Source organism: Chenopodium album, chromosome 13 (genome assembly GCF_948465745.1).
Source record: "Chenopodium album chromosome 13, dcCheAlbu1.1, whole genome shotgun sequence".
NCBI lineage: Eukaryota > Viridiplantae > Streptophyta > Magnoliopsida > Caryophyllales > Amaranthaceae > Chenopodium > Chenopodium album.
Genome location: NC_137846.1, coordinates 10,480,270 through 10,505,139, shown reverse-complemented (window position 1 = coordinate 10,505,139; position 24,870 = coordinate 10,480,270). Strand labels below are relative to the sequence as shown.

General features: G+C 31.8%; 1 protein-coding gene across 3 annotated transcripts; it reads left to right on the top strand.

The window, feature by feature from the left end:
* Positions 1-15,708: 15,708 nt before the first annotated feature.
* LOC145574560 (putative serine/threonine-protein kinase At1g54610) lies at positions 15,709-24,457 on the top strand. 3 transcript variants are annotated; one of them, XR_014098102.1, is made up of 9 exons: positions 15,709-16,085; positions 16,193-16,730; positions 16,845-17,129; positions 17,246-17,563; positions 17,995-18,222; positions 19,829-19,929; positions 21,155-21,269; positions 22,531-22,992; positions 24,281-24,457. XR_014098102.1 is itself a non-coding variant. In XM_081632382.1 (8 exons), exons 2-8 carry the CDS (start codon positions 16,311-16,313, stop codon positions 22,846-22,848), a joined length of 1,782 nt encoding a protein of 593 aa, XP_081488508.1. In that variant the 5' UTR covers positions 15,709-16,085; positions 16,193-16,310; the 3' UTR covers positions 22,849-23,166. The 3 variants fall into 3 exon arrangements, 2 of the variants coding, with proteins under 2 accessions (XP_081488508.1, XP_081488507.1); XM_081632382.1 differs by lacking the exon at positions 24,281-24,457 and having other exon boundaries at positions 22,534-23,166; XM_081632381.1 differs by lacking the exon at positions 24,281-24,457 and having other exon boundaries at positions 22,531-23,166.
* The last annotated feature ends 413 nt before the right edge of the window (positions 24,458-24,870 follow it).

Genomic DNA, 24,870 nt, shown 5'->3' with positions numbered 1-24,870 from the left:
CCCATTATAGCATTATATTTGAATGTTAGGTCACAAACTCACAAGGTACCTTTTGCTAATATTGTAAATTTAAATTGAAATTAGTTTCCTTTGTTCCTAGCTTCTTCATGCAAGAATTGCAAGATGATGAGTTGTAGACTTATAGTGTCTGTATTTTTCATCTTAATTTCAGTTCAGTTTAGTGTATCTCTAATTAATTCAATTTATTTCAGTTTCTAATTTCCTTCTCTCAAAAATAATTTAGGTCAGTTCAATTCAACTCCAATCGGTTTACTTTAATTCAACTCCAATCAGTTTAGTTCAATTCAGTAAATCAGAATAGGCCCGTAGTCTAAATGATAAACAATGAAACAATTTTATAACCCAAGTTTTTGTCTCTCCTCTCTGCACTCTCATATCAATTCAAAACCTTTTTCGACATGAATTTAATCAATTTGATCTATAAAAATATACAAAATCATCTCATTTGGATTATACATACATAGTACTGTATAAAGTTTTTACACATCTTTCATAGAATGAATCTTTTTTCTACTCCGTACTTTATAGTGGATAATCTATTCAACAGGCAGATACTCGTCTAGTTTTTTTAAAGATGAAACAAGCTTACTTCGGAGAATTAATTTGAATCTATAGGTCCAAAATAACGAAAGAATAGTACTACGTAATTCCTTTTCTTTTTTATATTTTGCAATATGGGCCTGGGCCGCTCGCAAGGCCCATATTTGATTATTGTTCAAGCACAGTAACACCCGAATTACTCCGTGGTAACTAAATTCAAATGGTAGAAAGAGACCATCAACATCACTTTTAAATTTGATGATATGTGTTGCTTTCACTCTGTTCTTTAGTCTTTCACCTGTGCTGAACAAATATAGTTGGAGATTTCATGGCTGAAATAATGTTATTTGGTCAAAATACTCAATATATTGTTCAACTACCAAAAACTTCTTAAATGCTTGCCAGTAAAGATGGGCACGGGCCGTACCGGCACGCGAGCCCGGCCCGGCCCGGCCCGGCCCAGCAGCCCACTTGTGGGCCGTGGGCTGTGTCGTGAACAAAAAATTAAAATTCGGCACGGACACGGTCGTCGGCACGCCGACACGGCCCGTGGCACGGCTCATGCCCAAATAAAACTTAATTAATTAATAAATAAATAAGTTTATTTATATAAACTTATTTAATTAAGTTTATTTATATTAACTTATTTAATTAAGTTTATATAAATAAACTTAATTAAATAAGTTTATATAAATCCATTAATTTATATAAACTTATTTAATTATTATAACACAATAAATCATTTTTTTTTATATATATATATTTAAAAAAAAAGTGACACGAGTTGGCCCGCGGCTCGGCACGACACAGCCCGCCAGGCACGTGGGCTGTGCCGTGCCATGGGCTGGGGTGTGCCAAATTTTGGCACGACATGGCACGGCCCGCCGCAGAGCCGGCACGGCACAGCCCGTTGCCCATCTTTACTTGCTAGTTTGTCTTTTCAAGTAAAGTGTATCTACATAATTACATTCTACAACAAGAAATTAGCTAAAGAGTTACACAGTTACCTTGTATGTGTTGGAATAAAAGTCAATAAAATTAGATTTACCAAGAAAGTTAAAAATAATACTCCGTATTGAATATGAAGTTTCACTCACATTACTCGATCTAAAACTAAGCTAATCACAAAATCTATTAGTTTTGAGGTGTACAATGTGACCACTTATATTGAATACATGGAATAATGAAATCCCTTGCTTGGAAATTTGCAATTCTCACTTTGCATAGGGTGACAATCGAACCCCTCTCACATGGGTGGAAGGAGGGTTTCTAAACAATTAGACCAACTTTAATTCTCATACAATCGTGAATAACAACCATGGTAATTATGTTGGAAAAAATTGTTTTAGTAGCCACAATTTTGTCTGGTTTATTTTGATAATTTCAACTTTATATTATTAAAAGTAAACCGATCAAAGTTAGAATATTCAATTATTTCCATTACTAGCTTATGGTCTCGTGCAATGCACGGATTTCTATAACTTTTTTTTAATTATTTTTTTTTTATAAAAGTATGACAAAGGTTAAAATTCTTTAAAAATACTTCATAGTAAATTTTAGGTTGTATGCACCCCCCGTATGATGTATATACTCCATATACATTCATATATAAAATTATGCATATTTTTTTAATAATAATATTCTTAAATTTTCTATAAGATTTGCAAAAATAATTTAAAATTTGGGAGGGAAAGGCTACCTTTTATATATATACTAGGTTAAGTCTCGTGTCATGCACGGTCATAATTAAATTTTACAACAAGTAAACAATAAATAATGGTGTTAATTCAACGATAATTTATCCAAAAAAATTATTTGTAATAAAATAACTTGAATTTTAATTAGTTTATACAATACTAAATACGTAAAGGTTATTGAATTGGATTGTTTAAATAAATAAATATAGTAATAGAAACTTAGAAGCTATAAGATTTTATATAAGAAAATTAAAATATTAGCTTAGGTTAGTACCCATATACGAACTCATATACATTTGTCCTTAAATTGTTGACACACTTTGATCGACATAATATGAAAATTTAGCTGAGTTCATTTTACTTTAGGATTATTAGTATTCAATAATCAACTTTTTAAATATATCTTTAGTGAGTAGGAGGGATTTTTATTTTTTAAATAATCACATAAATGTTTACAATAATTCAATAATTTTTCAATATATGTTGTATACAAAGTATACTATAACAAACTTATTTGGTTCTTATAAATGTTATGTATAATTTTAAGATTAATACAAAGTATGCTACCAAAATAATTTTTCTTTTTTTAATTAAAATAAATTTTATTATCAAATGATAAAAGTTGGAGAAAAAAAATTGATATTGATAATATTATAACAATTTCGGAAAAGAATATATTTCAATACATTATTTTAAATCAATGTTAGTATTTTTGTAACTAAAAGTTTCCTAGTATATAGAATATATGTAAAAAAAAATTTTGAATGTAATTGGATTAAATTAAATATGTTTTCAAAAAACTAAAAAGAAAAGGAAAAAAAAGGCGGGAAAATTTTTAACCAGGAAATGACAAGTGTCATTCCTGATTTCGCCTTTAGTATAGGTTTATTGATATATATATATATATATATATATATATATATATATATATATATATATATATATATATATATATATATATATATATATATATATATATATATATATATATAAGGTAATCTTAAAATAAGAAGGATGAGAAGGAATCCTAACCTTGCAAAATATTTCATCTAACGGATCATATAAAAGTTATAATAAAAGAAAAAACAAGACCCTTTGTTTTTTCAATTTTACCCCCTAATCAGATCGTTACAATGCAATGGCTTCTTTTATTTGTCATCTTCTTCTCCGCCACATTAATCATGATTATTTATCTCCTTGCCTTCAATTCTTCCCTCTAGTAGAAGCACTTTGATCATCTTCACCATTTTAGATCATCGATTTTCATTTTGAAGCTCTCGGCAACGCCAATGAATGCTGATTGTTCCACAACTCATTAATGGAAACATAGAATGAGCAAGGAGAAAGAGAAGTAGGGTGTTTTTTTTTTCTTTTTTACAACTACAAAACCACAAGAAAATTAAGCAATTAAATTAAATCTATCCAAAGAATAACCTGGAGTGTCTACTTGAATTGACAATGTCGTGTCCTCTCTACCTAAATCCTTGTTCTCGGGTGAATGAATAAGAGGAGTAAACAATATGCACATTTAGAAGTAAAATTATGCTCATTTTGTTTAAAATTTATGCACATCGAATCTAAGCCAAATAATATTTGCACATTCAATTTGAAAAATATGCACATTTAGTATAAAAATTTTGCACAAAAAATTCTTCTCATTTTAATGAACTTCTCATTTGACCCTTAATCTATATATATAGACACACACACACACACATAGATATATGTATATATAATTCTTCACCAAACTCGGGTACTTAATGGTGAGACGATTTTTTTTAAGGAAAATGATATGTATACGAATCTCAAAAAGGAAAGATTTAGGAAAATTTGACATTAATTACACCGATTCGCGCGTGACTTTGTCATAAATTCTCAACTTAATTCCATTTTGGGAAGTATATTTAATGCTTGTACATAGCCATGTTACCCTAATAATTTGATATTTCCCACAAGAACATCAAGCTTGAACTTTTTTGATAGTTAAGGAGAATGTCTTTTCAAGTAGGGGGAAAATTGGAAATCCTACTTGCTTGGAATGAGAATTAAACCCCTCTCACAATACAAAGTGTTTGAGGGTCAACAATGTAATCAGAATGTTTATGAATATAATTAATTGATGGCAATATGCCAATACTTAGTTAATATTGTTGCACATGCAACAATGTAATCATATATATATATATATATATATATATATATATATATATATATATATATATATATATATATATATAAAGCTATGTTCTAAGACCCATCCTTATATTGAACATAAGAATACTAAGAACTCATAAGCTAGAGAGAGGGATCCGGTAAGAACCCATCCTTATATAAGAACTCTTTCTTATATAAGAATACTTTATTTTCTAAACTTTTTCCTATGTTCTAAATTTTTTTCAGCTTATGTTCTAAAGTTTATCCTATGTTCTAAATTTTTTTTCTACTTATGTTCTAAAATTTTTCCTATGTTCTAATTTTTATTTTAGCTTATGCTCTAAATTTGTTCCTATGTTCTAAATTATTTTTTCAGCTTATGTTCTAAATTTTTTCATATGTTCTAAATTATTTTTTCAGCTTATGTTCTAAATTATTTTTTTAGCTTATGTTATAAATTTTTTCCTGTGCTATAAATTGTATTTTTTTTCAACTTATGTTCTAAATTTTTGTTGGCTTATGTTCTAAATTTTTGCTATGTTCTAAATTTTTTCAGCTTATGTTCTAAATTTTTTTCTATAAATATGAACTCCTCATAATTACAGAAATGTCATTACTAAAGGATTAGTTTAGATGGTTAGATCAAAACTAATAAAGAGTTGAGATTGGTTCTTATATAAGATTGAGTTCTTATATAAAGGAGGGTTCTTGCATGAGCCCCCCTCTCTCTCTCTAGAATAGTAACTAACTTGAATGTAAATATATATTGGTAAAGTAGGAAAGAAAATATTATATTGAATTAAAAATTTCCTAAGATAATTTGGCAAAAAAGTAAATACAAGTAAAAAAATTGGCGAAAAATTATTTAATTTGATTTTGACACGTATTATTTTTTTATTCGCCTTTAATATATAGTTATTGATTATTGATGTTAGTTAGAAGAAGAAAAAATTACGTACATATATTGAATTTTTTTTTTCCAAGCCCAATATGACGATGATCATTGACTTCATAGTCATATAGGTGTTCAAGTTAGTCCAAATATGAGAGCAGCTGAATGGCCCACTAATCCACAGTAGAGCAGTCAACAATTAGTAAATAAAGCAGTCCAAGTAGTTATCAATTAGTTAGAATATGTGATTTGCTATATTATTTAGTGAATCAGCTTAAGACCAAGCACATTAATATTTTTACGTTGGTAGTTTGATACTGGTAGATCCTAAGCTAACGTTGGTGCCAATTGCATAAGATTTAACATACTCCCTCCGTTTTTTTTTTAAATGCATCACTTGAGTTTTCACACTTATCGAGACACAATTTTTATCATTAATATCTTTAATTAGATATTAGTAAAAATTATAACAAAATTATATTATGATAATAGACATTGTAACAAATCCAACAATATATTACATGACCATGTTTATAAATTATATAGTAGTGAAAAAATTAAGTCAAATATAACATAAATATTGCAAATTCTCAAGCATCATTTTGAAAAAAACGGAGGGAGTAGTTTTCTTGAGTTAAGTATAATGGAAGGAGTGAAGGACTTTACTTTTCGATTTTTTCACCTTTAAGAACCTCTCACTTTTTTTTCACTTTTGAGGACCTAAATTTTGATTTCCAGCCAAAATGGAGTTAAGTTAACTCAAGGTGAGTTAAGCATAAAGTTCTGACATCACTAATAAGTAAGTTAACAAAACTCTAGGACCTAACATTCCTTTTTTTTCACCTTTAAAGGCCTCTCATTTTTTTATTATTTTTTTTTCACTTTTAATTAAGTAGTTTAAGTGTGAACAATTCCTCTTCCTCCATTGCAACCATTTCTATTAATTTACCAATTTAATAATAAACACCAGATCATTTAATTTAATCAACTTTGAACTAGATTCATCAAATCAAAATCCAATACTAACCCGAAACAGATGTCACAAATTACCATCTTTCATCAAGTCTCTTTGTCCAAAAATAAAATGAGAAAAAAAAATGAAAAAAATATATTACTTAAGTTTCTTATTATTTACAAAAAATGAATTATTTATATATATCTCAAACATAATAACCTTTTATTACAAATAATAAGAAACGGAAGTAGTAAAATAAAACTTTCATTAAATATGATACCACATAAACCCAAAAACAATCAAATCCAACCCATAAAAAACAAAATTATCATCAACCTTATCAAATAATACACCATAAAAAACCGATCAACCAAAACATTAGTAAAAATAAAAAAATTCAATTATCCGTCGGTGGAGCAACTGCCTAAGAGAATGAGAAAGAAATACTTCTGATTGAGAAACTAACATTTATGCATGATAATGAATTAATTATGATATATGTTTGCACTTCATGATGTATAAAGAATGGGAAATTCTACATGTTGGCCTCCTACTTTTAAGTTTTCCACGTGGGAGACACACTTTTTTCCAATTCTCTCAAGTGGCATCCAAGTTTTGAAAAATTACGTACAGTGCCCTTTTTTAGGTTTTATGGCTAACCTTTTGATTTTTTGGTTAACCACAATTATTTTTTTTTAAAAAAAAATCAAATTCTTTAAAAAAAAAAAAAAAAAGAAAGAAAATTCGCAGCCCCCATTCCCCCAACCTACGACCACCCTCCCCACCACCACCATCCTGGAAGGCGGCGACCTTCACCATTCCGACAACCCAGCCCTCCCCCACCCTTCGCCGCCACCCAGACAACCTTCACCATTCCGACAACCCAGCTCGTCCACCTACCCACTAAACCCACCACCTGAAACCCCCAAATATCCGACCCAAAACCCGAATAAACCACCCCCGCCACGTTAAACCCCAAAATAAGGACCTTTCCCACCCTCAAAACCTTGGGCGTCAGAGTTTCAAGGGTGGGGGAGGGTCTAATTCGGGGTTTAAATTGGTGGGATAGGGTTTTTAAGGGGTTTCGAGTTGGGTATTTGGGGGTTTCGGGTTTGGGATATAGGGTTCAGGTGGTGTCGTGGTGGGTTCAGTGGGTAGGGGGACGGGGCCGCCGGCGCGGTAAAAAGGGATTCTGGGCGCCGGTGGTGTATGGGGGTTGGGGTTGTGGATGGTGGACGTGGTGGTGGGAGGGTGGACGTGGTGGTGGGAGGGTGGTCGTGGGTTTAGGTTGTTTTTTTTAAAAAAAAAATTCTTTTTTTTTATTTTATTATTTTAAAATATAATTTAATTAATTTTTAAACCAAAAAACCTAAGGTTAACCATTTTAATTATAAAAGTTAGCCATAAACTAAAAAAAAGGACACTATACATAATTTTGCAAAACCATAGTGCCACTTGAGAGAGTTGGAAAAAAGTGTGTCTCCCACGTGGAAAACTTAAAAGTAGGAGGCCACCATGTAGAATTTCCCATAAAGAATTGATAAAATCCATTCAAAAAAAAAAAAAAAAGAATTGATAAAATAATGTTGACATAAATTAAGTAAGGACCAAAGTTTTTATTTTTTATTTATTTTATTTACTCTGGTGAGTTAAAGTTGAGTTAAATTGTCGGAAAGTTAACCACAAGTCTTCAAAGGTGAAAAAAAAAATGAAAGGTTCTTAAAGATGAAAAAAAATCAAAAAGTCAATTACTTCTCTTATGCTTAACTCTAGTTTTCTTCAAGGTTTTAGAAATCATTCCTTTAGAAACTCATAAGCTAGCAAGTAGCAAAGTAGTCTCTCAGGGTGAATAGAGATGGTGAGCTCTTTAGGTTGGGTTAGCACTCTTCATTTTCAAGAAAAGTATGGTTGAAGCCACTTTCTTCCTTTCATGGTTTGCAACTACGTTGCTTTCGTTTCACTGAGTTCGTACGAATGACAGAGAAAAACTAGGTAAAAGACAAATTGTTGCATGTTCGTCACAATCACAATCCAATCAAACTTCAAAGGTTGCTCATATGTACAACAATGTTATTTCGAAATATTAGACATAACAACAAGTAATCGCGACTTAGTTAACATGAGAAAATTACATCGAAAAGTTTGCCTTACCTTGCTAGTGCTTCCCAACAATTTCCGGCCAAACCTAAGAACATCTCTAAATCATCCATACAAGCATATATCATCCTTATCAATAACTAGCTAGTGAAGTTTGTCACGAAAGGCAAGCTATAATAATTACAGAGTAAATTAACTCTAGAGTGCTAATAATAAAATATGTAATTCTTACAGTGAATTTGTGATCAACCAATAAGAGTAATTAGTTTGATGTCACTTAAAGGAGGTATCGAGTTCGAAGCTTACCGAATGAAGAATATTTTTGTTGAAAGACTCACCCATCATAAGTCAGATGTCACCCACTATAAACTAGGTGTAAAACCTGAGTCGGATTCAGATATTTTCATCACTAAGCTCCGGTGAATCAGACGGGGCAAACTAAAAAAAAAAAAATTGCCATCAAACTTATGTTAACCCAAAATAGGGGAAATACAATTTATTACAATCATCTACCAAGTCACCAACCTATATAAAACAAAATGATGCTCAGTTTACAGAAATTATTGAATATCTAAATAAAAATCTAAAATATGACACTCTGATCCTCAGCCTAATCATTATCATGATTGATGGTGCTATTAAATTGACGATCAAGCATGAAACAACCATTAGAAATCGTTGACATCATACGACATCATACACGAAACGGCCAACTTTAGTCATCAATACGATATCAAGATGAATAATTTCGTTACATTATTAAATAATACTTCTCACCAAAATAAATAAAAAAAAAAAAATACTTGGAGAGTATGTTATATATATCCGGGTGTACCGTACATTCATAAGTATTTGTTCTTATTTTGATGATTGTTTTTCATTTTATCATTAAATGAAGAGCAAAAACTAACCTTAGGTAAGTTAGATGTAAGGTACATCCGGGTGTATATAACAAATTCTAGTACTTGTATGAAGTTTGTTTCAGTCTAATACGAGTACAAATTTAAAGATTACAATTTAGCTTATACAAAGTATATTAGAGATATTACTCGATAAAATTGGGGTTGTTTAAGAGCTTGTTCACATTTACTAAAATGAGCTGAATTGAACTAATTGGAGCTGAACTGAACTGAGCTGAAATGAATATTTTATGAGAGAAGGAAATTAGAAGCTGAACTGAACTGAACTGATTGAAGCTGAAATGAACTGAATTAAAATTAAGCTGAAGTGAACAGGCCCTAAGTTTGATTATATTGTTCTATAAGAAGCAACAAGTCCTTGACAAAAATGAGATAATTTAATGACCACAGTTCATCAAAAGCAAATTTACATCAAAATATGTTTATTTTTTTTAACCATTACATTCTTAATCTACGAATATTTAATTTACGGGCTAAATATTTGGGACTTTGGGTGTAGGGGGTTATTAAGGTGAAGAAATCTCCAATCCAAACACCCTTACTTAGCGGAATTCAAACCCTATAGTAATACTCTTATTATGTTGTTATATAATTCTAATACCAAGTACAAGTAATAAAGGATGAGTCTACATACTGTTGTAAATTTTATACTACTATACTTTTTTTTTTTTAATTTTTTGGATGCAAATACAATACTGTGTTTGTGCTTGTACATCACCTTGCTTAACAGAGAAAATAAAATTAATGATTTGAACAATAGTAATAAGGAGTGTGTTAGTAGCAAATTATTGTCGAAAACGATCAATGCTTTAATCTTAGGTCTTGTTTAAAGCTTTAATTACATGTCACTTTGTAAAAAAACTTCATATAAATACTAGAAAAATATTGTGAGCAGCCAAGTTATATGATTGATTAACATTTTACTTAACACATCAATTAACATTGACCATTGTACACCCGAGAGTACATGCAATGCATTTGAGAATGGAAGCTAAAACTAAAATAGTGAGGCCAAAATTTTGAGTTTGAGGTAGCAATTAGTCAATTTATACCGGTCATTACCATGCATGACACATGACAAACTAAAAGTTAAAATGGTTCATAAAATACTCCAATTTATACAGTTGAAAAATCATAAAGTAAATCGCAATAATTAACCTAGCTAAAACATATATGAGATTTTTATTGTTGTTCTCTTTGCAATTTCATCATTCTTATATCTTTTTTAACCATATATAAAATGAATTTTAGATGATATAAAAAAATAAAAATAAAATAAAAAAAGATTTTACAAAGAGTATTCGTTGAATATTTTTTTCATTAGCGCCTTATTACTAAGGATCTGTTCCGATTTATTAAAAACAACTGAATTGAATTGAACTGATTGGAGCTAAATTGAACTGAACTGAACTGAATAGAGCTGAAATGAATTGTTTATTGTTTATGAGAGAAGAAAATTAGGAACTGAACTGAACTTAACTTAACTGAATAGAGCTGAAATGAATTGTTTATGAGAGAGGGAAATTAGAAACTGAACTGAACTGAGCTGAAATAAATTATTTATGAGAGATGAAAATTAGAAACTGAACTAAAATTAAGCTGAACAGAATAGGCATATCACGCCCTTAATACATAGACATTCACCCTTTGTTAGTTTGTTGATATCTTAACATCTACTCTTTTTTTTTAATTTTTTTTTTTTTTTAATTTTTATTTTTATGTTTTGGGTGTTCCAAACAATTCACCCTTTGAGCTAATCCAGATTCTTGGAACAATTCTGGATGATTAGGTTCCAGTCCTCCTAATTGTTGTTGCAGGAATCGAACACGCGGTCTTCCCTATTAAGTGTGTAGTCCAGTCACCACTACACCAACAACCAATTGATAGATCGACTATATTTATATTATCTCATTAACTTGCTTAAGATTTGAGTGTATTATTGCATTTGATAAAGCATGCATATTGTTTCTAAATTCAAGAAATGAATCTAATGCACACGAAGATTTATTCCAGAACAACAAACAAGCGCCTAATAAAATCGTGCACGCACAAATTAATTCTTTATTCTCTTGTTTATATTATTGTAAATTTACAAATTGCAGTCATTTAATATTCGTATTTTGCAAATTGCAGCCATTTAAAAAAAAAATTGCAAATTGCAGCCCAAAAGTTCGTATAAATTGTAAATTGCAGCCCGATTCAACTTTTTCATCGGTTTACATGTCGAAAAATCTTCGGTTAAGGTTTTAGGAAATATTTTAGTTCTTAGGGGACCGAATTGAGCTCGGAATTAGCAAAAAAATAATGTAAGTGTCTCATTTCTACAGTTTCTCACAAATCGATACATTTTTGTTACGCAAAATGAGGCACTTACATTATTTTTTTGCTAATTCCGAGCTCAATTCGGATCTCTAAAGGCAAAAATGACCCCTAAAACCTTAACCGAAGATTTTTCGACATGTAAACCGATGAAAAAGTTGAATTGGACTGCAATTTACAATTTATACGAACTTTAGGCTGCAATTTGCAATTTTTTTTAAATGACTATAATTTGTAAAATACGAACTTTAAATGGTTGCAATTTGCAAATTTTCTCTATTGTTTTCAAGAATTACAACATAAGAAAATTAAGGGTTTAGTGCCTTTAATGTTTTGTTTTTGAGGCTGCTGCTTCTTTTTGGTTTTGTGTAGCTTGAGTATTTTAAGCTGCGCTTGTCTGTTGACCATATTGTACGTGCTTTAATTAAACTCTTTGGTATTATCACAACTTCTATTTTCCCCCAAAAAGAAAAATTAAAAAATTTGAGATAGTAAAAATAATTGTGAAGAATGTTGGCAAAGGGAAGAAATAATTAAGTAAATAAAATATTGGTTCATATAAATACTTTGGGACAAAAAAATGAGCCTTTGAGTTTTAATAATTAATCACACATTTCTTCTCTTCTCATTATTTAAAACATGTCAATACCCAGCTCGTTTATTCATAAAAAAGAAAGAAAAAAACAAAAAAAAAAAAAAGAAAAAAACAAAAAACAAACGGGAACAAAAAAATGATTAAGCTTGCTAAATATATGTGTCAAACTCAAGCAACTTCATATTTACTTGTCACTTGTAAATGTTTGTGACCAACTCGTTCACATATATTTGATTTGTATATTGTTTTGTATAACTCATTCAAAACTTAGCTTGTTCGAACTATATAAAAATCTCTTGCACTACATGTAGCACTTAAGTACCTAGACTATCTTATACCAGCGAATAAAAATTTTACAAAAAAAAAAAAAAAAAAAAAAAACCCTTATTTCATTAAATAATGTACAAATAATAATGAAAGACTAATTGACAAAAACTTGTACTCCATATCAGATTGAATGAATGCATGCATAGGTTTTTTTAAAACATAGTTTGTACTTTCTATCATTTTATAAAGATAAGTCAAACTAAAGGCCTATTCCGATTTACTGAAAACAACTAAATTGAGTTGAACTAAACTGATTGGAGTTGAACTAAATTAAACTGAAGTGAACTGAATAGAGCTGAAATGAATTGTGTATGGGAGAAGGAAATTAGAAACTAAACTGAACTGAAATTAAGCTGAACATAACAAGCCCAAAGATTTGTTTGTTTCATCTTATTTCAAGATATTTCAAATAATAATTTTAGATAATTTCAGATAAATAAGTTTTGAAAATAATTTTAGATAAAACAAAGTCAGAAAAATATTTTGATATAAAATAGTTCAGAAAATATAAATTTATATAAAATAAAATCAAATAAGTTTAGACAAAATATTTTGACAAAATAAGTCAAACAATTCAATGAAATAAGTACATATAAAATAAATTAAGTTGAGCTAAAAAAAAAGCATATTTTGATTATTTTTAATGATTCGACCTTTAGCCTATTAATTTTTAAGGAAAAATTGATTTTAATAATCTCAACTTTGACTGATTTTCTTTAAAAAAATCTCAACTTTTAATTATTCTAGAACAGTCTCAACTTATATATGTATCTTCCTAAAATAATTGGAAGTGTCATTTTTGTTGCTTTTGTTGATCTCTTTTAAGACTATTTTGTATAATAAAAATAAAAATTCGGATTATTATTCAACCTTTTTATTATTCCGCCATAATCCAAGTTTTATTTCCCATTATATTCTATTAGACCAAACCGGTCACCAACCTACACCAAGTTGCCGAGTAAAGGTTAGAATAATCAAAAGGTTGGATTATTAGAAATAAATCGAGCAAAGGTTGAATTATTTAAATCAAATTTTCCTAAAATAAATTAATTTCATATAAATAAGTTTTGACAAAATTAGATGAACTACCAAACAGAGACTTAATTTCAATATGCAAACTAGTTCATTCATGGGCTAAACTCGAACAAGTCAAACACTTTATTATATCCAATCAAACAATACTCTTTAAAAAATCATTAAAGATAGAGATAGTTCGAACATTAATATTATTTTTATCAACTTGTTTGCAAACCTGCATTCAAATCTTGATCAAAGTGAGATCTATCATTTAATTAGGATATGTCCTTTTAAACTTTCATCTATATATGCTTAGATAAAATAAGTGTAATAATAAAAACAAATTCATATATAATAAACCCAGATAAGTTTAGACAAAATATTTCGACAAAATAAGTTCAAACAATTCAATGAATAAGTACATGTAAAATAAACTAATTTCAACTAAAAAAAACACAAATAAAATAAAATAAGTTCATATAAAATAATTTCAGACAAAATTAGATGAACCAAATAGAGCCTTGAACTCAATATGTAAACTAGCTCATTCCCAAGCTAAACTCAAACAAGTCAAACACTTTATTATCTAATCAACATTAATCTAAAAAAAATCATTAATGATAGATATTGTTCGAACACTAATAATTTATCAAGTTTAAGTTAACCAAAACCACACTCAATTTGCTTGCACACCTACATTCAAATCTTGATCCAAGTGAGATCTATTATTTAATTAAGATATGTCCTTTTTTCATCTATATATATTTATACGTATAAAATAAATTCAAATAGGTTCCAATAATTTCATACAAGTATATAATCACATGTTTTGGAAAAATAGGTTAATATAAGTTGAAAAATGTTACTCCATACCTCCTAATTCGTTGAAGATGATGACCAATTGACCAATCTTGCATCAGTTGCCTGCCTGACAACAAAAGTCCAAAGCAAATATTTGTAGAATACTTCGTGAGGATGACATGGTATATTGGTAATTTGGTATGTGTCTATAAAACGAATAAAACTTTTTTTTTTTTCCTCTAGATTTTCAATATTTTTTTGGAAGAATGTTTTCATAATTCTTACTACTATAATAGATAAATTGGGGGTGAAGGGGTAATTGGAATATGAAAGTGACAAAACGGGAGCCAAATTCCTTGGACTTCAATTTTAGGGAGTGTTCTTCTCATTTATACTTAAGAGTTCTTACTTAATAAGTTAATGAAGTTATAATATATTTAGACAAACTCACTAATTCAATCAAAATTATAATTTTTTTTATCATTAGTATATGTTGTATCTATTTTGTTACTGAAACATGTAAAATGAAAATAAGTACTAAGGGTTTGTTCTGATTTATTGAACTTAGATGAACAGAACAGAACTGAACTGATTGAAGTTGAACTGAACTGAACTGAAGTAAGTAGAACTGAATTGTTTATGAGAGAAACAAATTAAGAGCTGAACTGAACTGATTGGAGCTGAACTGAACTGAACTGAACTGAACTGAACTGAAATTAAGGTGAAGAGAACATACCCTAAATGGAGGTTATAAATTTTAGATGTTTCATTAACAAAATCAAAAATTCAAAACCAACATTTAACAATACAATTACCTAATATTTTTTTTTTAAAAAAAAACCTCATATATACAATGAATGCATACAATGATGCAATGAACTCATCAAATCAACATATACTAGACAATCGGTTAACAAATCATCAAAAATCTCTCTAACAAGCAAGACCATCTCATAAAAAAAATGCATATACTAGACTATAGTCATGATACCACCCTTGAAACTTTACCACAAAGAGTCGATGTAGGACCTATTCTAATTTACCGAACTGAATTGAATTAAATTAATTAGAGCTGAATTGAATATTTTATACAAAAAGAAAATTAAAAATTAAAATAAATTAAAATGAAAATAAGCTGAAAAGAAAAGTCCCTATTAAATCAGAACAAACCCTTAGTACTTATTTTCATTTTACATGTTTCAGTAACAGAAAAGTCCCCTAGTATAATAATCTTACCATCCCACGAAAATGTCCACAATTGAAGAGTTGGGATTGGTAAAAAGGAGCAACCAAACCATTAGCCAAAAGGGTACCCCACAAGCTGTGGGATCATTCAAGTGTGGGCTACTACAACCACTGTGTTCAACCCAGGAGGAGAGAGAAACAAAACAAAGCAAAGCAAAGCAAAAGCGAAAATCAAAAAAGGAGAGAGAAAACAAACAAATTTGTTTTTGACTTAGCTGCTGTTCGAAGAACAAACAACAACCCATTTCATCCTTCAACAACCCCAATAATCCCACCAATTTTCTCCGGCAAATCTTCTTCTCCGGCGCCGGAAAACCCCCTTGAATTTCGCCGGTTTTCGAGATAAGTTAGGGAGAATTTGAATAAAGAAAAACAGCTCCTTATTAGTCTTTGACAACCCCTTTTGCTAGTTGTACAGAGGGGCCCATTGTTTTGTATCAATCAAACAAAATCTCCGAGAAAAATGGTCAATTAATTGTCTCTTTACTGCCCAATTTTTGCTAAAGTAAGTCATTTTTTTTCTTGATTGTTTGATGAATCCATGTTTTTGTATGTGGGGTTTGATTGTATGTTAGTGGGGTTTAATGATTTGGCATTGTTTGGTTGTTTCAGTTGTTGATTTTTGAAGATTTTAGGGGATTAGGGTTTCTGGGTAGTGATTAATTAGGGGTTAATTGGAGTAGATCGTTGGATTATGGTGAGATATGAGGGTTTTTAGGGTTAATAGAAGATGGGTTGTGTTTTTGGGAAAGAGATAGCAGCACCTGAGGGGAGGGAGAGAGGTGGGAGGAGAGAGAAAGAGAATTTGGGGGTTGAATCTGGTAGGAAGGTTGATTTGCCTGTTGCAGATGTTGTGTCTGGTTGGGATGCTGGGAAAGAGGGGGAAAATGGGGGTGTTGAGTTGAATGATGGTGGAAGGAAGGAGGAAGAGAAGAAGGGGGAAGAGGATGGGGAAGGGAAAGGTAGAAGTCAGAAGCCGAGGGGCGAGAGGCGGCGATCGAAGCCGAATCCTAGGTTGAGCAATCCTCCTAAGAATGTACATGGTGAGCAGGTGGCTGCTGGATGGCCTTCTTGGCTTTCTGCTGTTGCTGGTGAAGCTATTGACGGATGGGTTCCGAGGCGAGCTGATACTTTCGAAAAGATTGATAAGGTGAGGGTGTTATGCTTCACTTTTGTTTGCTGGTTGGAGTTTGGCTTGAACCTTTTGTAATTTGTCGAAGTTGTTTGTGATTGCTGCTTATTGTGTTTTCTTTGTTAATGATAGATTGGGCAAGGAACATATAGTAATGTATATAAAGCCAGAGATTCGTTAACCGGGAAGATAGTAGCACTTAAGAAGGTCCGGTTTGATAATTTGGAGCCTGAGAGTGTTAAGTTCATGGCTAGAGAGATTTTGATCTTACGCAGATTAGACCATCCCAATGTTGTGAAACTTGAAGGGTTGGTTACTTCAAGGATGTCCTGTAGTTTGTATTTGGTGTTTGAGTACATGGAGCATGATCTAGCTGGACTTGCTGCCAGTCCAGATATTAAGTTTACGGAGCCACAGGTTTGTGACAATCCATCTTTGTACATAAGTATGCTATTCATCTGGTGTAAAACCTGCTGAGCTTGTTGTTTCATTCCAGCTCTTTGTTTAGTAATTAGCAGTATTCATAATTGCAGGTAAAATGTTATATGCACCAGCTGATTTCTGGACTAGAGCACTGTCATAATCGCGGTGTTCTTCACCGTGATATCAAGGGATCAAATCTTCTGCTTGACAATGGAGGAATACTTAAGATAGCTGATTTTGGATTGGCTACCTTTTTTGATCCAAACAAGAAGCATCCTATGACCAGTCGTGTTGTCACTCTATGGTACCGAGCCCCAGAACTTCTTCTTGGGGCTACTGATTATAGTGTTGGCATTGATTTGTGGAGTGCTGGCTGCATTTTGGCTGAGTTATTGGCTGGGAGGCCTATTATGCCTGGTCGCACTGAGGTACTAATCTGATTTTCTAGTCTGCTAACTTCACTGACCCATACTATGAACTTTGAATTGACACACCAACTTTGTATATTTCTTGTGCATATGTCTTAAGAAGATCATATAAGTCAGTCCTTTTTATCTTGTTTTAAATATTTCTGTAGTCGAATAGCCGATAGCCTTATAATGTCAATCCTGGTCAGCATTGCTGACAATTATGTCACCTGTACTCACTTCAATGTTTAGTGTAACTTAGTAACTTGTTGACTATTGTTTTCATTTATTATGGAGCTCTTTTCGTTGTATTAATTGAATCGTGTTGTCATGGTACTTCAGCTATATGTGAACCATGTTTGTATTGTTCATTTTTTTTTTGGCAAACTGTTGTTGGGCCTGGTCTGTTATCTACTGCTACGCATATCTGTTAATCTTCTTTGCTTTCTTAGGTGGAGCAATTACATAAGATATACAAGTTATGTGGTTCACCTTCTGACGAATACTGGAAAAAATCAAAGTTGCCAAATGCAACAATATTCAAGCCACGAGAGCCGTACAAAAGATGTATAAGAGAGACCTTTAGAGATTTCCCGCCCTCAGCATTGTTGTTAATTGATACGCTTCTTGCGATTGATCCAGCCGAACGCAAAACTGCCACAGATGCTTTAAATAGTGATGTAAGTTTGTCACTGTCTTACGTAGCAGTGTATTTCCAATTTCTGTATCACTGCCTTAGGTGGAGTGGAAATTTATATTATTTTTTTAAAATCTTTGCGGATGTTAAATTGCAAAGGTTTGGATTGATGCCCATCTTAGAAAAAATGGATTACAAGGCATGGTTCACACGAGTTATATTCCCTAGTTCCCCCCTTCTTTCACTTTGAGTGTTGTTTTCTTTTGGTGTATGCCTTATTTTGAAGTGAGCTGTCTTATTTTACTATTCATATTGCGATTGGCTGTTGTCTTTGGTGTCACAGTTTATCTCTATGTTCTGCACTTACTGGAAAATTTGTAGTTTTTCACCAAGTATGACTGAATCTTTAACACCTTAGTATTGTATCTCGGTTGTATCACCATTCACCAAATTGCAAAGGTTTTTGAACTTACTGCGACCGATACTTTAGGCAGCAAAAGCTGCAACTATCTGCATTGCCTGCAAAACTGGTTCTGCAACCATTGCAGTGGCAGCATCCGAAATTTGAATCATGTTAAACTCTTCCTTTACTGGTATGTTGTGTGCACAAGTAATCTTTTTTCATTACTCTGAAAGAAGATTAATGTTACCTTTAAACCTTTTGTATGTGAATCTTCTTAGTTCTTACTACTCCCCCTGCCCCTAAATAGTGGTCTACATTTTATTTGGGGTTGTTTTAAAGGAATTAAGCTAATATACAATGTCTATTCTTCAATTTTATATATTTTACATCTCCACCCAACCAATGTAGTCTACATATAAATTTCTTTCCTATGACTATCATTAAGGGCACTATGGGCAAGCCTAGATTATTGCAAACCCATCTTAGAAAGTGGCCTATTATTTGGAATAGAGAGAGTACAATTTCATAGTATGAGAGTCTTCAAGGCATAAACTCTTCTTTATTTTAATTTCTCTTGGTCTAATCTTCCTTTCTTATGGCTTATTATAATCTCTTTTGAAACATGATTTCTTATGTATCTGAATTTAGTTTGATGTATGTCAACCAATGGGAGCATCTTTTAAATTTATTATTCTACAATCTGCATGAGCTACTTTTAGTTTTGAGTTGATAGTCTCCTTTTCCTGTGCTCTTAGGTTTTCTTTTTCTAATTTTCTCAACTTTTGATTCCTTTTATGCTTATTTATTTCTTGATAGTTGGACTTCTGGGTTCAGTCTCATAAGATTATACTATTCTTGTGTATTCTTTCAATATGTTATTTGCGCCCTAATATATTATAAATTTAACTTCATGCTTTTGTTCTCCGATTATTTGCACATGCTGGTTTATAGTTGAGCATAAGATCCTTTCTTTTCCTTGTGTTAAGGTGATGTTTGATTTGCCTGTGTCCTTTTTTTTATTGCTGACATCATCCATGTGAAACTTTGTTTATCATTTATGAAACATCTTAGGCAAGCTTTCTCGATTGAAAATTTCTCTGTGTTGGGAACTAAAGCATTGAAGCTCCACATTATTTTACAAATATGTACAACCATTGTTGGAAGATTTTTAATTTATGGTCTTAAACTACTAAACACATGGTTTGTTTTCTTTGAATTGATGTTGGTTCTTATTTGTTCTCTGCAGTTCTTCAGTACTGAACCTCTTGCTTGTGATCCATCAACGCTTCCAAAATATCCACCAACCAAGGAGATGGATGCCAAACGGCGTGATGACGAAGCGCGAAGGTAAGTAGTCAGTGTAGTTTATAGTTTTTCTTATTATTGGCCCGAATGTCTGAAGAATTTTGCATGGCAATCTTTGTACCTTATCTTTTCACTTTTTATTGGAAAGAGTGGTAAAAAATTCTTCTGTTAAGTACCTTTCTTTTCCTTAAAGTTCCTGGAAAAGGGGTTTGTTTTATTTTTTCTTGGCCAAAATTATCATAGACTACTTTCCCCACTCAAAAAGTTACATTAGTGTTACTACTTCTGGCCCTACTCATGTTATTTCTGGCACCAAATGGGTATAGCTTATGAAATGTTGGGTCATCAGATGATCAGATAGATTCCTGTCCACGAATACTACTACATCAAGTGTGTTTTGTGAATTCATTCAGATATTATAACTCAACCTTTATTGTTAACTTCATTCCTTAATTTCTTGGGCATTAGTGCATATGCCTGTGTATAAACTGTCTGTCCTATACTTTCTCATTTCACAAGATCTTTTTCTTGTAACCACAATACCACATCATTATTTCACTGTCGCAAGACTCATATTCCCACTGATATGTTTTAGGAAAGGATAATGCTTTCTTTAGAGTGACTGGACATCAAACTCCACAATGAACATCTATTTGAAGTGGAATCACTTGCTTTTCACCCCCTTCCCCCTATTGATTATTTATTTTAGAGGCATGAATTTGTTAATAAGGTTCATGGTACACCTTGATCCATGGGGGTAAAGCTGTTTACATTTGATTATTTGAGGGAAGAGTTCATGTGAACGGGAATATTGACATAGAACAGTAAAAATTTACTCTAGATTTTCTTTGTGATTTGATAAATTCTGACCTTAGCGAAGGCATTATTGGATCATGAGGTAGGGCAGCAAAGATTGTGAGTCTCTTGGTAGGGTATTGGGAGGAGTTTGGATACATGGCTTACTTTGACTGAAAGAGAGAGGGTATATCATGGCGACCTTGCAGAATTTATTCATCTAATGCTTGCAAAATTCAGTTTGCACAAAAATGCATCCATTAGTGCAATTTAACAAATGCTATGCCTAGAATCAAATTGGAGTTTATATTTTGTGCTTGTGCCCTGTATACCTTTTTATATATCCTTTCCAGTCTCTTCCAGCTAGCTATCAATTCACCTTATTTTATACTGCTTTTCATATTAAATCATAGCCTAGAATCTCTCTCTTTTGTAATTTTAGATTAATGATGCTTTACCTTTCTGTATGTAGGCTAAGAGCTGCTAGTAAAGCACAAGGTGACGCGACAAAGAAAAGTCGAACACGTGATCGTCAACGGGCTATGCCAGCCCCTGAAGCTAATGCAGAGCTTCAGGCCAATCTTGATGTATGTTATGTTGCTTTTTCTGTCATCTTATATCGTACCCCCTCTATTCTATCTAAGATTTTCACGTCTGGGTTGGGAATGAATTTATATAAATTTAAAGGTAGTTAAAGAAGTATTGGGAACGAGAAAAGAAGATTGATGGAGTAAAGATAGGGAAAAGTAATAATTAGATTGTTTACTAAACTTGAAAAGGAAGTGTGAATTGTGAAGTTTTGTTTTGGGACATCCCAAATTGGCTAGCTAAAAATTCATATAGGATGGAAGGTGTATATGAACTTTCTGCCAAAGGAATGCCATCCTGCCATATCCCATTTCAACTCCACATCACTCTTCTTTTCTGAATCCTAAACTTGGTGGATTGGGTGTTCACTCTAGTGTGGAACAGACCTAGGTCTACACGGATAGCCAAATTTATCTAAGGTTATGAGCGTGTTTCTGTGAAATGGTTGAACTATATATACAGTCAAAATTTTAGCTTGCAGATTATTGCAGAACAGCAGAACTAGTTAAATCAGATGGAAGGAAACAGAATTGAGTAGAGTTCAGAAATCTTTGTTATCAATGACCTTTCTAGCATCCATCTGCAGCTCAAAAAATATTTTCGGCTGTTATAATTTTGGACTGAGAAATGTGTTGATAGCTCTGTATTCTGGATTTAAGTAAGAAAGCAGGCAAAGTAGCTCTTTAGCTCAATTGTAAATGGATGACGACGCTGTGAAAATTTTTAAGTTTACTTTATTCTTACCTTTAAAAAAAAAGGTATAATTGCTTGGCATTTGCAATCTTAAACTTGTTACATGGACGCTTATACCTTTTACATAATATCTCCTTTTTTAAATATGTAGTAACTATTTTTATGATTGCAACATCTAAGAGATGAATAAATTTTCTATATATATATATATACATATGATAAGGAGAGAGAGAGACTCCATAGCCAAATTTAATAATGTTGCAGTTAATATGCAATTCTTTCTTATGGTCTGCAACTTCTAACAAAGGAAGTGATGTTAAAAAAAAAGAGGGGAAGCATCATGCTCTTATGGTGAATTGGTATTAAAGTTATGTCAAATTTTTTTTTTTCCCCTGAAATGAAACTAGTGTGAAGCTCTAAGTAAGATACTACGTTGTAATGTTTATGGTTTGCATAGAGGCAAAAGAAAGAGGATTTGAAACTGTTCTGGCTCTTTCAACTGATAAACATTTCTGTTTTGAATTGTTCTTTCTACTATTGTTTTTTTAATGTATTTATGTCTTGAAGCAGCGGCGGCGCATAATTACGCACGCAAATGCAAAGAGTAAGAGTGAGAAGTTCCCTCCACCACACCAGGATGGAGGGCTTGGATACCCCTTGGGTGCTTCGCAGCACATTGATCCTGCAAACATCCCAGCTGATATTCCTTACAGTTCCACATCATTTACATACTCTAAAGGGGCTGGGCAACATTGGTCCGGTCCATTGGTGGACCCTGCTTCTGCTGGAGGCCCCAGGCGAAAGAAAAAGAATGTTGTTGAGGGTAATGAACCCAAGTCAACAGGCCGAAGAGATATCAGTAGTTCTCGAGTTCGAGGAAAATGAGTCCAGGATAGTGAGAAGACATTCAGCCCTAGTTCTTGAAGCTTGAAACTGGACCCTTTATTCTGAGGTTTTTCAGTGGCGAAGCTTTTTTAAGGTGCCAACATATATGTTCATCATGAGAAGGCTGGTGAAGTGTATTTAGAGGTATAATTGATTTTTATTTCTTTTTTTGAAGTTTTTTCGTTAAAAGAAGAAAAAAAAAACTTCCCCAATGTTAAAAGAAATTTTCCGTGTACTATGTGCTGGATTGCGGGGAAGTTCCCTCATGTGTAATTTTACCCTCCTTTTATTATAGAGAGATCTCTATTCTTTGAGAAAGTGATGTGCGTTGATTGTTTTGGATATTACAGTACTACAATTTTTGCCACCCTCTGTTAGCCATGTTATTTTTCCAAGTTTCTTATTGTCGGGTTTCTTGTTCCTCCTCTAGCTAAGGTGAAATTGTATAAATGACTGAATTATACATGGACTACTCTATAATCTCTATGGCGACAGCCAACAGCGATGGACATTTATCTCCAGGCATTTGTATTGAGAATTTGTAGGGGTTTTCATTAGGGCTGGCAAAAGCTGATCGGACACGACAATCCGACTCGAACCCAACCCGAAATAAATGGGTTTTGAGTGAGATTTTCAACCCGTTTATGTAATTGGGTCAACCCGAACCCGACCTGAAGTTAAACAGGTCAGGTTCAGGTTGGAAATCCCAACCCGTCTAAACCCGTTTAATTAATTGGGTCGGTTTCAGGTCGGGTTAACCCGAACCTAACCCATGTAAGTTGATTAATTTAAACCTTGATTTATTTTTAAATATGAGCCAAGTCCAAAGTATCTAAATCTAACTGCTAAAATTCCTCTTACCTACCTTATGGATCACATGCCGTTTTCAACCTCTCATTTCTCATTTTATGAATTTTCTCATCCATTCTCTTTCTCTCTCCTCTTTCTTATTTTCAATTTTTTTTTCCATAAAAATTGCTGATTCAAACTCGTTAATCTTCATCTTAAGGTAATTTACTTGTGAATTTCATTATCTTTACTTTTTTGTTTTTTTAGTTTGATTATGTATTTATAATGCTCTACTATATCTTCAATTCAATGCATGTGTTTGTTTTAGATTGTTTATGAGTTTATATTGCTCTATTAAATGTCAAGATTATTTATTTATGTTCCTTTTAAGTTTATCAGATTGAATAATTAGCCTGATTTTGTTTAAGTATTCTATTTGTTGTGTTTTCGGGTTTTTTTTCTTCTCTTTTTTCGGCCTTTTAAATTTTAATCTAATAATGTTGATATGTTATTTCTTAACATTTATGCATGCGTTTGTTTTTACTTTTCTACATATTTAATTTTTGTATTTTTTCAAGTTTATTTTCTGCAGTTTAATTGCTTTGTTAATTTCTTATGCGTTCGAATTTGTTTTCACTTGCAGGAAATCAACCATGAAAGAAGGAATTAATGAAAAAGACTACTAGAAAAAGTTTTTTGGAAAAATGGAGAAGAATAGATGTAAATTTTGTTGCAAAAATGTACTTATTAATATATAATTTGTAATAGTATAATGTTTACTGGATGTATTTTCAACTTGTGTAAGCATTAATTTGGATTAGTTAAACATCAATTAATTTGTTTTATATAGTAATAACTTAATAAATTGTGTAAAAAATCTTAAAAATTCAGGTTAAATAGGTCAGGTTCAGGTCAACCCGTTTATAAACAGGTCGGGTCAGGTTCGAATTTCTGAACTGTTTATCTAAACAGGTCGGGTTCAGGTTTAGGGTGTTGACCTGTTTATATAAACAGGTCGACCTGAACCCAACCCAACCCGACCTGTTTGCCACCCCTAGTTTTCATTGTACGTGGCTTAATCATATAACTGAAAAACTCACATTTGTAACATACCAAATAAAAAATAAAAAAAATAAAAATCAATGTGTTTGACTGGTGTTGGTTCACATTTGTCAACTCTAGTTGAGCACTTTTGTAATGCATGCACGTTGATGTTGTAACAATAAATTAATT